This window comes from Misgurnus anguillicaudatus, chromosome 6, assembly GCF_027580225.2.
Source record: "Misgurnus anguillicaudatus chromosome 6, ASM2758022v2, whole genome shotgun sequence".
Classification (NCBI taxonomy): domain Eukaryota; kingdom Metazoa; phylum Chordata; class Actinopteri; order Cypriniformes; family Cobitidae; genus Misgurnus; species Misgurnus anguillicaudatus.
The window spans coordinates 9,853,161-9,869,901 of NC_073342.2; the positions used below are offsets into that span (position 1 = coordinate 9,853,161).

The 16,741-nt window shown below is 37.7% G+C and overlaps 1 protein-coding gene across 1 annotated transcript; it reads left to right on the forward strand.

Moving 5' to 3' along the window:
* Positions 1–269: 269 nt before the first annotated feature.
* oaz2a (ornithine decarboxylase antizyme 2a) lies at positions 270–15,787 on the forward strand. The gene is given in 6 exon segments (XM_055192067.2): positions 270–446; positions 8,020–8,071; positions 8,073–8,150; positions 12,928–13,100; positions 13,575–13,660; positions 14,040–15,787. Coding segments are annotated over 6 exon segments (621 nt in total). The 5' UTR covers positions 270–348; the 3' UTR covers positions 14,174–15,787.
* Positions 15,788–16,741: the final 954 nt, after the last annotated feature.

Sequence of the window (16,741 nt, forward strand, 5' to 3'; positions counted from 1 at the left end):
ACCCAACATTTCACGGGATTTAGGCCGTAACAATATTCTATCTAGCCAAAACCGCTGTTTTGCATCCTTTCATCCATACCGAACCCTAAACCCAACATCTCGCGAGATTTGGCCGTAGCTGTACCTTTCCTTTCATAATTTACCTCGCCGCAGATCGATGAATATTAATTACGCTGCGTGACACTCGCCAATCAAACGGCAACCTGGAGTGTCAATACGTAGCCTAATGAATATTCATGACCGGGTCGTTACGTCGCTCGCAGCACATCCAGTACTTTGTGTCAGAGCGCAGAGCGCGTGTGACAGAAAGCATCGATAGACACACCATCGCTTTTTTTTATTACACATATGTTAAAATTTTCACCGGACTTTCTGCTTAACAGTCATTGTTTGGGTTTTCGGAGTAAAGCAGTCCACGAAAAAAACATGTGCAACACGGAAGAGAGGTGAGAAAACAAACAAATGTTTAATATCTAACGTTACAGTCATGCAGATGCAACATTGTACATGTCTTGTTTTTTTTCTGCACAGAAGTGTAGATATAATGATTATTTTGTCATCTTTTTACATATTATTATCTATATAAGGGACACTTTTGACATAAATAAACATCGTATTTGCATGTATATGTAATGTTTATGTCAACATTTATGCAGACTTTTATCCAAAGCGAGTTCATTACGACGTTTACTACATTGTATCAGAATGTGTGTTCCCTGAGATCGACCCCATGATGACCTTTTGGGCTGCTACCAATTTAGCTACAGGCACATTAAAGGTGCCACTAAATAAAATATTAATACATGAAATTTACATAAAAGTAAATAACCTCTTAATAAAGTATAATGCAAGGTAAATGAAATAGTTAAATGTGCAGACTGTTATAAAAAGCGTATTAAATGTCTAGTAGGCTAGACTAGTGTGAGACGACTGATACTATAAATATTTAAACTCGTTTAGGATTCACGAGCAGACAGTGCATACAGACTTAATCTGTATTTGCTTTAAGATCTAGTTTTTGACTTGCACAGTCTCACTTTTTAATCTAAATAAGGGAAAACCGAGATCACCTGTTGTATAACTCCAGGTTGTTGTTTTTTTTAAATCAAATGTTTTTCTAACAAGATCATCACAAGGCATGTGAGAAGCTAATAAACTTTATTTCCCTTATTGAGCGAGGAATACAGGGAGAAAATGTTAAAACATTACAATTTTACTTATAAAGGCGCCGTCTTGTTTAGGTCACCATCTCTGCTGTATAGATACAGACAGCAGGCGTGTCATAAACCATTTATATATCATCTTAAATTCATTCCATGCATACACTCCAGGGAAAGCCACGCATTTTCCATATGGCTTGTTTTGCAGGTCACGAGATGACGATACAAATCCATCCACACTCACTTAACACACAATGTCCTGTTTCTCACGTTTGTTTTCTTTATTTGTCATGCATGGCAAAAAGCCAGATCCGTAACGCAGAAAGAGTTTATTGGAGAATGCGCGACGCTTAAGTAATAAAGCTCACGAGAATCCAACAGCACAGAAACATGTCAGACTTGTTGTCGACAAGGCCATTTGCATGCTGAGGCTTTGTAATGTGATATGTGAAAAACACAAACCTGCCATATCTCTCTGGCCAGGGTTTAGTCCAGAACGCATTTGCAGGGAGTTGAAGGTCGGACGTCACCCTTTATACCCCGCTGTAGCCAAATGATAACTGTTTTCCTGGAAGACTCGCATTATCCTGTTTTGGTTTGGACTTGTTTCCTGGTCTTACTCCAGCGAATCTTTGGAGCGCCGGTAATTAAGGCACTAAAGATTAACCTGAATCAGACCGCTGTTTAAAGTCTTTCATCAGATCCGGATTGTCACCCCATGCTTTCCTTGAAGCTTATGAGGGCAGGCCAAATGATAAAGCCAGCAGCCTTTCGTTTTTCACGTTTTCGTTGAAACGTTTGGAGTGTGGGCCCGTTTCTCTTCGCAAAACAAAAATCATATAGTTTGCTAAGGAAATATATGATTTTAGTTTTTTTTTAAAGCCTTTGATAAAACAAGCAAAAGCATCCCATTAAGTTAAAGGTGCAGTGTGTAACTTTTATAAGAATCTTTTGACAGAAATGCAATATAACATACATAACTATATTATCAGTGGTGTATAAAGACCTTTTATAATGAACCGTTATGTTTTTATTACCTTAGAAGAGATGTTTATCTACATGCACCGAAGGTCCCCTTCCATGGAAGTCGCCATTTTGTGCCGCCATGTTTCTACAGAAGCCATTAAAGGTGCAGTGTGTAATTTTTTGAAGGATTTCTTGACAGAAATGCTAAATAATATACAAAACTATATTATCAGGGGTGTATAAAGACCTTTCATATTGTTATGTGTTTATTGCCTTAGAATAAGACGTTTTTATCTACATACACGAGGGTCCTCTTACGTGGAGGTCGCCATTTTGTGCCGCCATGTTTCTACAGAAGCCCTTAACAGACAAACTTTTTTTACTAAGTTCTCTCTAAAGATGACATGTTTGTCCGGTGATGGCTACCGTAGCTTCTCTGTGTGTTTCAAAAGCGAGGGGTGAGCAGTGGACTGAGCCGTTGATTGCAATTCACAACATCACCACTAGATGCCGCTAAAATTTACACACTGCACCTTTAACGGACAAACTTTTTTACCAAGTTGTCTCTGAAGATGACATATTTGTCTGGTGGAGGCTACCGTAGCTTCTCTTCGTGTTTTGGGGAACGGTGGACTGAAACGTTGGTTGAAATTCGTAACCTCACCACTAGATGCCGCTAAAATTTACACACTGCACCTTTAAATTAGACGTGGGATGCAGATCCCATTTGAGGACCCGGATCATAAGAGATTTATGGGACGTTTGCCTACACTGGGTTATTTTCAACCCAGTGTTGGGTCAAAAAGGGACAAACTAGGGTTGTGCCGATAGACGATAGTATCGACGATCGCCAGACATATCGCCAATAACAGTCTTTCATGACGATAGTTAGCGATGGTTATTATTATCATATTATAGTTTCACATTAACATGCGTGTTGCGTGCTTTTCCTCGCATGAGAGGGTTTGTGGGCTTCACTTTGCACAAAAGAGTTTGTTGAGACGCGCAATCAACGGAGGCTCGTGTTGCGGACCAAAGCGCGAGTATGCTCGTTTGCTCGGAGCTGAATGCACGCGGCATGGACTCCTTCTAGCACCTGAACTTGTAATGCGCATGATTCTGACTCTTCCTTGCACACGAGCTTGTAATTCGTGCGTCTCTGACATTGTGGCACGAGAGGTTGGCACGCAGGGGTTTAAAACCAGCGAGTATGTTGTCCCCGGTCCCTGGCACGCAGGAAATTTCAGAGCGACTGTGCTTTAATGACGCACTCAAATTAATGGCGTCGGTTTTAAGGTTGCTGTCATGACAGTGTTGCCCTTGATTCATTTTTGTCCACCAATCAAATGACTTGTCATAAATGAGTAAAAAATGAACGAATAAATAAATGAGTAAACTATTGCCCCACCCCCGATACTATCGTGTATCGGCGATCTCACAGGCTGACGGTAGGATGATCTCAAAATGGACATGTACATATCTGACCCAAAATGTTAAAACAACCCAGCATAGGTTAACTTACAACCCAATGGGTCATCTCTTTTTGACCCAGTGCTGGGTCGAAAATAACCCAACATTTTTCAGAGTTTAGTAAGCAACCAAATACACAAAACTGCAAATAAGTGTGCTAAAAACCAGCCATGCAACTATCAAACAATGCCCTGGCAACCACGGTCTCCCCTGACTTCAGCATGGGCAAGCACGTCTCATGTTTTTTTTAGGAAGTACATTAGTAATAATCTTGTTAAACTCGTTTTAATTTATCTGCATGTTTCACAGAACCAGGAAAGAAAGATCCACAAACCTGTTTTTGTTTTTGTCTTGTGTACTTGTGACACTTTTCTTTTTACTGCCCTTTCCTGATTCAGAAGGTATAATCAGAGACAGCGAAGGGGCTTGAATGTCAGAGAGCACAAGTTTCGGCTTTCAAAACAAGCTGACATTTCACTCATAGGTGCGCACTGCTTTGTATAGCGACGAGGGAAGATGGAATGGACTAAAAAAAAAAAACTCTGCTACAGTAATACCCATTCTTTATGAAAGAAATAATCGATGACAGACCATTGCATGATTCGAAAATAATGCATACCGAAGGTTGTAATGCGGTACGACACAAAGCGGATTATTTTCAAATAGGTCAAAAGAATGGAGTCAATTATTCAGCTTATACCACAGACCTTGCTCTGGTGGTTATTTTGACAGGTTAGTTGTGCGTATTTATCGAAAAATAATGCATGGAAAAAATTTCAACCAATCAGAATAAAGCATTCAAAATCCCGTGGTATAAACTACAACAAAGATAGAGTCGGGAGATTATCATAGATGTTGTTGGTCACAGCCTGTTTTCATGCAGATTATGTCACCTGGGTTACATGTCTGGTTGCCAGGGCACTGAAACCACTACGCCTCCCTACTTTCATTTGCCTGCTGGGTAATCTTGAGAAACAGCTTTGAAAACTCATTTCATTTGGTCAGTGTTTAGCAGAAACCAAACGCAGAATACTGGAACTGTGCCCATAAATGTGCCCACAAATGCATCTCCATAATGGTTTATTCTCATTTTTCGATCATTACAGATCACATATGCCTCACTCTCTCCCAATACAGAGTTAGTAAAAATGCTTATAAAGTGATGTTTTTCTGTCAGTGTTTGTGATATACGGGTTTTGAAGCGACTGATCTCTAAACGCCAGTGCTGTAACTCAAACCCTCTGGGATGCGAAATGTTCTCAGCCAAGCTGCTATTTACAGACTTGTTTTTACATCATGTGCTTGTTTGTGATCTGTCTCTTCTCTGTCTGGTGGAAAGTGAAACATCTGTTTCTCCTAACGTGCATATTCTCTGTAAACTGATCTGAGGTCAGCTTGTCATGATATGCCATAAGCTGCACTTATTAAACATTTACTGTCAGCAGTTAGATATAGATATATGCTGTACATTTACTGTTATGCATTTGGCATATGCTCTTATTTAAAGTGACTTGCAGTGTATTCAAGCTATACATTTTATGAGTAGTGTGTTCCCTGGGGAGCGAACCCAGAACCTTTTTTTACCAGTTGAGCTACAAGAAGACTATGGGGCAGTTTCCCGGACAGTGCTTGCTTAGATAAATCCAGGACTAGGCCTTGGTTATATTAGGACATTTACAGTCACCTAAAGGATTATTAGGAATAGGAACACCATACTAATACTGTGTTTGACCGCCTTAATTCTACATGGCATTGATTCCACAAGGTGCTAAAAAAGCATTCTTTAGAAATGTTGGCCCATATTGATAGGATTGCATCTTGCAGTTGATGGAGATTTGTGGGATGCACATCCAAAGCACGAAGCTCCCGTTCCACCAAATCCCAAAGATGCTCTATTGGGTTGAGATCTGGTGACTGTGGGGGCCATTTTAGTACAGTGAACTCATTGTCATGTTCACAAAAAAACATTTTTTTTTAAATGATTCGAGCTTTGTGACATGGTGCATTATCCTGCTGGAAGTAGCCATCAGAAGATGGGTACATGGTGGTCATAAAGGGATGGACACGGTTAGAAACAATGCTCAGGTAGGTCGTGGCATTTAAATGATGCCCAATTGGCACTAAGGGGCCTAAAGTGTGCCAAGAAAACATCCCCCACACCATTACACCATTGCATGAATGAGAAATTAAACAGGTGTTCCTAATTAACCTTTAGGTGAGTGTAAGTAGTTTTTACAAACATACCTTACGAAAACCAATACATGGTATGCATCCTGAGACAAAACAATGGCACTGATACATGTAAAGATTTGTCATTACAAGGTGTTTCTAAATTAAAGCAGCTCAAACTTGCATTTTAGTCCTGCACTAAACTTAAGCCCTGTCTGGGAAACTGCCCCTTAATGCTGTACATGGACACATACATGTACTTATGAAATTATCACACTATTTACGCATATGTACGCAAAATTATATTATAATAGGTAATTTATGCCTTAATGTTCATGCCTTAATGTGTTATGCCTGATAATAATCTAAAAATTGACAAATATCCGTAAATTAATCGGCCTGGCTGATAAAGGAGTCGATTACGTTACGATTTTTTTATTGCACGATTTGTCTGTGTTTTTACTGTGTTGTTAATGAAAAACATCAGAACAGAGAACATTGCAAGGTGACATAGTGTCTGATAAGATGCTTAAACACACACCGAGATTTCCCTTTAAAGTGCCAACACTGCAGTTCAGCACACCGCCAGACTGTTTTTGTGCTGTTGGCAGGACGGGTATCTCTACAAGCAATGCCAGTCCGGTGCCAAACTGCGTCATGCACTTAATTCATAAATGTCAGAGCCAACGAGAGTATAGGTTATATAACTAAAACACCGTTGACGTTCTTCCCTGGTCTGTGTTTATTATGCTTAGCTAGCTTTTAAAGTCTCGCTGTAGTCAGTTAAAACTTATCTTTGAGCATCATAATAATATCAAAAGTTTTACCTGTGACAGTAATTTCCTCATGCTTTAAAACAGCTTGAATGTAACTCTACTCCCTTGTCTCATTTAGTATACGTGGATCTATGAATATTCTAATTAGTCCCCGCCTCTGCTCAATAACATTGCTTGGACAATAGATATGAATATGCGAATTAGACCCCGCCTCCACTCTTTTGCACCACCTCGGACCATAGATGCATAGCGGCAGGAGGCGTAATGATATTACGCACTGCCCGAAAATAGTCCCCTTGGTAACTTTCAACAGCAGGGGACTATTTTCGGCTGCTGTGTAATATTATTGCGCCTCTTACAGTCAGCAAAGTCCTTGATTATTACTCCAGAATTAGAGTATAGTTCCTAGCCATATCGGCCTACAAAATTACAACTTTTAATTTTCCGTCGGCCTTAGTAGTACACGATGTAACTACAGAAGAGTCAAGTTTTAAATAGGAAAAATATCAAAACTCATTGGTTATTTTTTTGGGGCGATGCTAATGGTCTAATCAGATTCAATGGATTATGCTATGCTATGCTAAAAGTGGTACCTGTAGATCAGATTGATGGATTCCAAAACTGTAAAAATCAAATGTTTAACTCTAGGGGAGCTGGAAAATGAGCATTTTTTTTTTTAAAAAGTGGAGTGTCCCTTTAAAATTTAAATACCAAATTTAGGTGTCCAGAATCAGATTTTTTTTTAAAGCCCTTAAAGCCAATTTTTTTGCACATATATGATTAACGAACTTACTATAACCATTATTTTTAGAGGATTTAAAAAATATTTCCTATAGTATTATTTAAATTTTTTAGATTATCATTTTTCAAAAATTATCATTACCGCAACATGATATTACATTAAATATATGCATTTACAAACTCATGTTTCGGTAATGAGAACAAAAGAGTTGTCTAGGTACTATCACAAACAAAATTTCAACTTTTATCTGGAGAGAAAAAATAAAAACTGCTTACCTGGTAGCCATCTTGAGTGTCACAGTCAATTATGTCCCTTCCAAAAAATTTTTGAAAATTGAAAATTGTTGCGGAGGATGAGAAAAATTTTCTTGGACACATTTATATTCCTTATTATTATCTCTACATTTACCAATGATCACCAAATACCACGTGTTTCTTTACTGTAAATGTTTATAGTATAACATTGGACATGGTTTTAGAATGTCATGGACACATTGCGGTAATGAAAATTTTCCCCCTTAAATGGGGAAAAAACAACAAAATTGGTTTGTATGATGTCATTTAAAATCATGTGCAAAATAGTCAGCAAGGGATGTTTGTAACTGTATGCTTCTTATTTTGATACTCTTACTTTGCATTTACTTTTATATCAAAATGTTTTATGACACCTCATAAGTCTAATTTCGCAAGAATCACCCATATAATGAACTCTCTCTCTCTCTTTTTTTCACATGTAGTTGTGCTGTGCTAGGCTCCAGGCAGCAGGCTCCGGGGCCTCTGTGGTGCTCCTGATGCCCCTCTCCCACTGACGAAGATCCCGGGTGGGCGAGGGACAGGCAGGGATCTCCCTCACAGTGTACTGCACAAGGTAAGAGCGCACGCACACACCTTTGTTTTGCAAAGTCTCACGGGAATGACATGCAACATTAAAACGCTTTGTTTATTCGGAGTTCGTGTCCCACGGCAAACTCTGTCCTTGATAGCAGCGAATGGCAATCTCACGGGAGAACGAGGCTTACCATCTGCTGTAGAATCAACCCGCTTTCCTTTAGTCAACATGTTGTTCCTGCAGTCTTACCAAGTATACTGTATTGACTATGAGATTGTACAGACGCTTGGCATTTGTGGATACTAAAGTCAGTCATTTACAGACGTCACTGTGTATGAAATATAGGGGATAAAGGATTAGTCCATTTTCTTAAAAAAAAATCCAGATAATTTACTCACCAACATGTCATCCAAAATATTGGTGTCGAGAAGAAATTCAGTTTTTTGAGGAAAACATTGCAGGATTTTTCTCATTTTAATGGACCCCAACACTTAACAGTTTTAAGTTTAAAATTGCAGTTTTAAAGGACTCTAAATGATCCCAAACGAGGCATAAGGGTCTTATCTAACGAGACGATTGTCATTTTTGACAAGAAAAACAAAAAATATGCACCTCCAAAACACAACTTCTCGTCTTCCTCCGTACATGCGAAGCGCCAGTGCGACCTCACGCAATACGTCAGCACGTCAAGAGGTCACAGATGACGTATGCAAAACTACGCCCCAGTGCTTACAAGTGTGTGGAAAGAGGACCATTGCAACGTTGTTGTATGTGGAATGATACTAATTAATGTCTTTGTGTCAGTTTATTGTTTGAAATGGTCCACAAATGTGCATTTCATATATGTAACACGTGACCTTTCCACGGCATTATTACGCTATTAAGTGAGGTCGCACTGGTTCGTCGCAGGACCGGAGATGGCCGGGGATTTGTGGTTTGGGAGTGCATATTTTTATTTCTCTTGTCAAAAATGACAATCGTTTCGCTGGATAAGACCCTTATGCCTCGTTTGGGATCGTTTAGAGTCCTACAATTTTAAACTGCATTAAAACTGTTACGTGTTGGTGTCCATTGGGGTCCATTGAAGTGAGAAAAGTTTTGGAATGTTTTCCTCAAAAAACATAATTTCTTCTGGATGACATGGTGGTGAGTAAATTATCTGGATTTTTTTTTTTTAAAGAAAATGGACTATAAGTAACCAAAACTGTATGCTAGGTGGGTAGACCACATATGCTTTGTTATTTGGTTTTGCATGTACGTTTACATTTATGCATTTGGCAGATGCTTTTTCCCAAAAGCCTGCTTTAAATTTTATCAGTATGTGTGTTCCCTGGGAATCAATCCCACAACCTTTGCATTGCTAACACAGTGCTCTAGCAAATAAGGCAACAGGAACACAGTAAATGTTCGCATAATTGTTTCAGGTAATACAAACCCTAAAAGCATGTGCAGGTGCATGCTCGAAAATAGTGCATCATTTTGGTACTTGCAAAATATATTTAAAGGTGCACTGTGGGACTTTAAGAGGGATCTTGACAGAAATGCAATATAATATACATAACTATATTATCAGTGGTGTCTAATGTATAATGAACTGTATTGTTTTTATTACCTAAGAATGAGCCGTTTTTATCTTCCCCTTACATGGAAGTCGACACCAGCACAGTCCTTTAACATACTTTCATTTGGGATCCACTTATAGAGTATGGATAGTAACTTTACAATGATTAGCAACAAGTCAGACCTTTGTAGGCATACATGGATAGAGACTTGCATAACAAGTAATATGTAGACTAGCAACAGTAAATGTCCTCCAGTCAATAAGTGACAGGGTCAGCAAACCAGGGGCGTGTAGGGATACCAAAGAGCTTGTTTTTTTGTCACGTAGCTCTGTGGAATATTTACAGCTAGAGTTTCCATCTGGCCTACATATGCAGAGCGGCGAGCACTCGAGCTGGTCATGCACCTGACCGCGTGTGTGAGGCTATAGATGTCAGCACTGTCTGTGTTCAGACATGTGATCATCTCAAAAGGTTAAAGAGGGGTTTGGATCACTCACACCTGTGATACACACGCTCACAAATGAAAGGCCCTATTGTACAAATGGCTGCTGGCTATTTTTCAGTCAGCTCATTTATTTCAGTTGATCTTATCTAAATATCTCTCAGAGCGGCATGTGACTCAACTCAGACAATCATATGAAACTATCCAGGATTACGACGGCTTCATTACCGAAATTAAACAGCCAAACTGATGTAGTATAAACATTAAACTGGGTTACGTTGCGTGTTTGTATTGGAGGATTAAAAATGAACAGTGGTAGACTACCTTTAGCCTTGAAAAGGGTATATTTAATATGTCTTTTGTTCATTTTAGACACCACAATTAAATTGAGAGAAAGTGGCAAATCTGACGTTTTCTGCATAGCTGAATCTTCGGTTGATCTATTACAATGCAAATCTTTCCTTGGTTTTAGGAGTTTGTAACATATTTTAAACTGCCAAAAAGTTATTAAATTAGAAGTATTTTAATACTTTAATACCTTAATTTAAAATTGGTGCTGCTAGAAACATCACTTTTTCTCTTAGAACAACAGGTGGACGACAAAATTTGTTTACATTATTAATGCACCAATATTTCAGCCTATAATCGGCGAAATTTGTTTGGTAATGCACCGATATTTTCGCCTTATAATTGGTGAAATTTGTTTGTTTATGTTGTAAATAACATAAACAAACAATAATCGGCAAAATTTGTTTGTTTTTTTACGTTGTAAATGCACCGATATTTTGGCTTATAATCTGAGAAATTTGTTTGTTTACGTTGTTAATGCACGGATATTTCGGCCTATAAACAGCGTAATTATTTGTTTATGTTGTTAATGTACCGATATTTCAAAATGTAATCAGCGTATTTTTTTTACGTTGTTAATCCACCGATATTTTGGCCTATAAACTGTGTAAGTTTATGTTTACGTTCTTAAAGTACCGATATTTCAGCTTATAATCTGATAAATTTGCTTGTATACGTTGTTAATGCACCGATATGTTGGCAGATTAACAGTGTACTTGGATGTTTAGGTTATTAAATTACCGATATTTGCGCTTATAATCACTGTTATTTTGTTTACGTTGTTAATGCACCGATATTTCGGCTTATAATTGGAGAAATTTGTTTGTTTATGGTTTTAATGCACCGATATTTCGTCTTCTAATCTGAGAAATTTGTTTGTTTACGTTGTTAATGCACCGATATTTTGGCCTATGATTGGAGAAATTTGTTTACGTTATTAATGCATCAATATTCGGCCTATAATCAGCGTAATTATTTTGTTTATGTTGTTAATGTACCGATATTTCCGTTTATAATCAGTGTATATTTTTGTTTATGTTATTAATGCACCGATATTTTGGCCTATAATTGGAGAAATTTTTTATGTTGTTAATGCACCGATATTTTGGCCTATAAACTGTGTAATTTTATGTTTACGTTCTTAAAGTACCGATATTTCATCTTATAATCACTGCAATTTTTTTACGTTGTTAATGCACCGATATTTCGGCTTATAATTGGAGAAATTAGTTTGTTTATGGTTTTAATGCACCGATATTTCGTCTTCTAATCTGAGAAATTTGTTTGTTTACGTTGTTAATGCACCGATATTTTGGCCTATGATTGGAGAAATTTGTTTACGTTATTAATGCATCAATATTCGGCCTATAATCAGCGTAATTATTTTGTTTACGTTGTTAATGTACCGATATTTCAGTTTATAATCAGCGTATATGTTTGTTTATGTTATTAATGCACCGATATTTTGGCCTATAATTGGATAATTTTTTATGTTGTTAATGCACCGATATTTCGGCCTATAAACAGCGTAATTTTTTGTCTACGTTGTTTATGTACCGATATTTTAGCCTGTAATCAGCGTAATTTTTTTACGTTGTTAATGCACCGATATTTCGGCCTATAATTGGAGAAATTTGTTTGTTTGTGGTTTTAATGTACCGATATTTCATCTTATAATCTGATAAATTTGTTTACGTTGTTAATGCACCGATATTTTGGCCTTTAAACTGTGTAATTTTATGTTTATGTTCTTAAAGTACCGATATTTCAGTTTATAATCACTGTAATTTTGTTTACGTTGTTATTGCACCGATACATTGGCCTATAAACTGTGTAATTTTATGTTTACGTTCTTAAAGTACCGATATTTCAGCTTATAATCACTGTAAAAAATTTTACGTTGTTAATGCACCGATATTTCGGCTTATAATTGGAGAAATTAGTTTGTTTATGGTTTTAATGCACCAATATTTCGTCTTCTAATCTGAGAAATTTGTTTGTTTACGTTGTTAATGCACCGATATTTTGGCCTATGATTGGAGAAATTTGTTTACGTTATTAATGCATCAATATTCGGCCTATAATCAGCGTAATTATTTTGTTTACGTTGTTAATGTACCGATGTTTCAGTTTATAATCAGCGTATATTTTTGTTTATGTTATTAATGCACCGATATTTTGGCCTATAATTGGAGAAATTTTTTATGTTGTTAATGCACCGCTATTTCGTCTTATAATCTGAGAAATTTGTTTGTCTATGTTGTTATCGCACCGTTATTTCAGCCTATAATCTGTGAAATTTGTCTGTTTACATGGTTAACACACAGATATCTGCATACCGTATGATTATATTGAAGTTGGGTCACAATGACAACAGCATTACAATTTGTACACTCCAGCCAAACTCTATATCCGTATCGGTAGGTTTTCCCTTGTTAACGTTATTTCTCCTCTCATCCCCCAGGACGACAAGTTGACAGTGACCCGAGCGGGGTCGGTAAGCGGGGATCCACCCGTTTTGCTCTTCCAGTACCAGCTAAGCGAGCGACGGTTCTCTTGCTGGGACACGGTTCTTTCAGACGATGCACTCTATTTGGAAATCCCTGATGGGGCTCTCCACAGTGGCAGCAAAGAAAGGTACGCATACACACGCACATCGAGTTAATAATTTGTTGTACTGTACAACTCTATACTGGATCTGGCTCTAGGACTGGATCAATTTGTCTCTACAGGGTTTGGCTTTAACAGAAACAAAAAACCTTTAGCTGGCTTTTAGCGACTTGGTTTTCCATCTGACGTTTCGTAAATGGTATGAGATTGCGACAGGCACGACGAATGGAAAACCAAGTCCTGAAAGAAGTTCTGCCAATCGGTTTTCATTTGGATCAGTCACATCGAATCATTTTTTATCTTTGCAGTCATTAAAGAAGACACTCAGTTTGTTTTACCTTCATAAGCAGACGCTGAACTGTCAGGACTCAGGAGTATTAAGATGCGTCTTTGTGTGTTTTAACTTAATGTTGTTCTGTGGCTGGTGCATTATTATATAAGATACAGATTATGTAAAAGCAGCAGTGCGTCACCCTCTCTCTCTCTCTCTCTCCACTGCAGTTTCACCAGGCTGTTGGAGTTTGCAGAAGAACAGCTGAAAGTCAGCTTCGTATTCCTGTGGTTTTACAAAAACAGAGACGATCGAGGTAAGATCAAATGCATACAGTTCATCCAAAGAATTGGTCATCCTTCACTCACCATCTTGTCCTTCCAACTATAATGCATTCTTGTCCAGATAATAGAGACCAAGGCTGTTTTTGTATTTGCTATATTATATAGCCTTCCAAAGTCAACGGGTACGATGCCAATGATGTCAAACATCATCTGTTCTTATGTGATCATCATTGGCGTCCATTTTGAAGTGGAATATTCTCATTTGCCTGAAAAATGACATAAATATTGAAATGTTATTCACATGAAGCCAAAAATACATTCTGTAAAAATCAAGCTATACAGGTTTGGAGGGCGGGTGAAAGATTTGGTATTATTTTGTCTGTTGCTAACTGTCGGTGTCTTATTTCGCAGCATCCTTAATGAAGACCTTTCACTACATGGGTTTCGAAGTGGTAAAACCGGGTCACCCGCTGGTGCCGGCCCGACCCGAACTTCTCTTTATGGTCTATTCGATGGACAGCAGCAGCAGTTCTGATGAAGAGTGACCATCAACCCCCCAGCCTTCCTCTTTACCCTCTTTGTGATAACATAACCCTGCACCAAAGTGACTTTTAGCCAAGGGCTAAGACGGGGAAGGGCCAGCTAACACGGATTGGTTCAGTTTCTGTTATTATCCCACCGATCAATTCGGATCGGTCGGTTCATTAGCGAGAGTTGGGTTGGTGCTAAACAGAAATTCGGCATATCCTCTGTAATTCACACTGTATATCAAACTGTCTGTACTGTTGTATACTCTACTATGTAGTGGACATTGAAAACTGAATATAGATAACAGGTTATATGATTTTTGGAGAAGGGAAATGTTAAATTGATTGTATTTCCAGTGAAGGTTTTGCATACGGGTGCTGGTGAAACGGGGATTTTTATTTGATTCCAGTTCGGCACTCCTCACTGTCCTGGATTTGTTTTTAGTTAACAGTTTCACTACTTTGACCAGTTAATCATTCAACATGCTCAAAGGAAGCGAGCTGCATAGCTCCTAGCAACTAAGACTGTTTTACTCGTCACAATTAGCCCTCAAGTCTTCAAAATCCCATTACGATTTACACTGCATTTCAACTCGGATGGTTTGAGTTTTCAACTTCCTACTGGGAGAAACGCAATAGGAAAGCTTCAATATAAAGTGCATCATTCCAGACCCCAAGGCACTTGAATCAAGTGTAGTTTATTTAGTATTTTTTCAGTTTGGCTGTGAGGTTTGCTTGTGACTCGAGTAGAAGTAGAGTAGGTTTTAAAACAAGAAGCCAAGCACAAACTCCTACTTCTAGATGTTTGTGAGAGAACAGTCAATTCTTGTTTAGATTCTCCTCAGTGGCTTTTACATGTAATTCAAATGGCCCTGATATCTTCACTTTCGCTTTTTTTCTTGGGAGATGCATAAAGCAGAGAGTCTTCTATACGAGTCCCATCTTAATGCATCACACCTTTTTCTTCACCATCTTAAAAGCAACCATCAGGAAACAAGAACCAACTCCACCCTTGGCCTCTTGGGGACTTCACCGCAAGCACTTTAGGAAAACACATGCGATTTAGCCTGCGATGCATTGTATATCCATTACAGATATGCTTTGAGCTGCCGAGATGTCTTGCTGTGTTTAGCGAACGTGACGCACTTGCCAAAGATAATGGTCTCCATTCAAGTCTATGGCCTCAAGTTTCATACAGATGATACATTTTCTATCGTAGCAACGCTATGAGATGGCAAAATCAGTCCCGTTGTATTTACGGGTATAAGATGCAAAAACATTCCCCAGTACTGAAGCCTCCGTTTCTCAGATTTCTGGTGCAATCTGTACCAAATCCTGAACCAATGTTCTGAATCCAGTTCTGTGTACTTAACAAGCAGGATGGCCTTTAGGTTTTGCATGTGTAAATATTACCTTTTACTTATAGCTGTAATGATACGCTTTCAGAGAGTTTCTTCGCTCATCCACTTAAAGTTTATTTTTATCTTGAGCAATTGATTTTATTTTGTCTATATTGATTGATTTTTTTGTAGTGTAGAATTTTGAGCAAATGAGATATTATCATTTATTGACAATCTACACTTGTATACCTTAAACTTTACTTATGTTCAAATAAACGTGAGAAAAATAAAACTTGTTTTTTTTAACAAACCCAATCAAGATAAAAGACACAAATAAATGCTTACTGTCGTTTGGTCTGCTAGAAAATTCTCTTACTGATTTTCCACACGACAACGCCCAGATAAAACCTGTGGATCCTTATGTTTTTGTGGTGATTTTGAGGGAAAAACATAGTTCAATTCAATTCAATTTTATTTATATAGCGTTTTTCACAATAGTTAATTGTTTCAAAGCAGCTTTACATTAATAGATGTATGAAACCGAGAAAAACAAGCATAGTAATAATGTAACTTATACAGTAAAGTAGTAAGTTAAGCCAAAGGTGGCGGACTTTTTTATATTTTTAACTGCAAGCAAATACCATACAAAAAATATGTCCTCCCTGTCATGCAAACATAATGTAAATTTTCATGACAGGGTGGACATTTTAGCTAAATTTAGCATTTAATGAACGTATGATGTAGCTGCAGTTAGCTAAGTGGTTCTAAGCTGATTGTGTAATGTTTAAAATACATATTTAAAGTTTTATGTTAATTAATATTTCATAGTGACAGGGTGGACATTTTAAGCTTGACACCAGGCAACTACAAACACAATATATATTAACCTCCACTGAATAAAGACCAAATGGGGGACAGGATGTCACTGAGTACATCAGTTGGTTACTTAAAGGGGCATTTACCCCAAAATGCTTAACATTATTATGAAAATTGAATATAAATTATAAAAATGACTTGTTTTATCAAATAACTTGTTGAGGACAATAAGGAAAATCAAAAAGTTTTTACATTTTGTGTCATTTTATTCACTTTTTACACTCGCTAAAGTTAGCTGAGCAGTGTCTGGGACATGCCAAAATTGCATACATCCAATGAAAGAAAATGGTATAAAATGGGAAAAACATTTCAAGAGACTTATCATTGAAATTGTATGTGTGTAATGTTTGACCATTTATAATAAAACCTC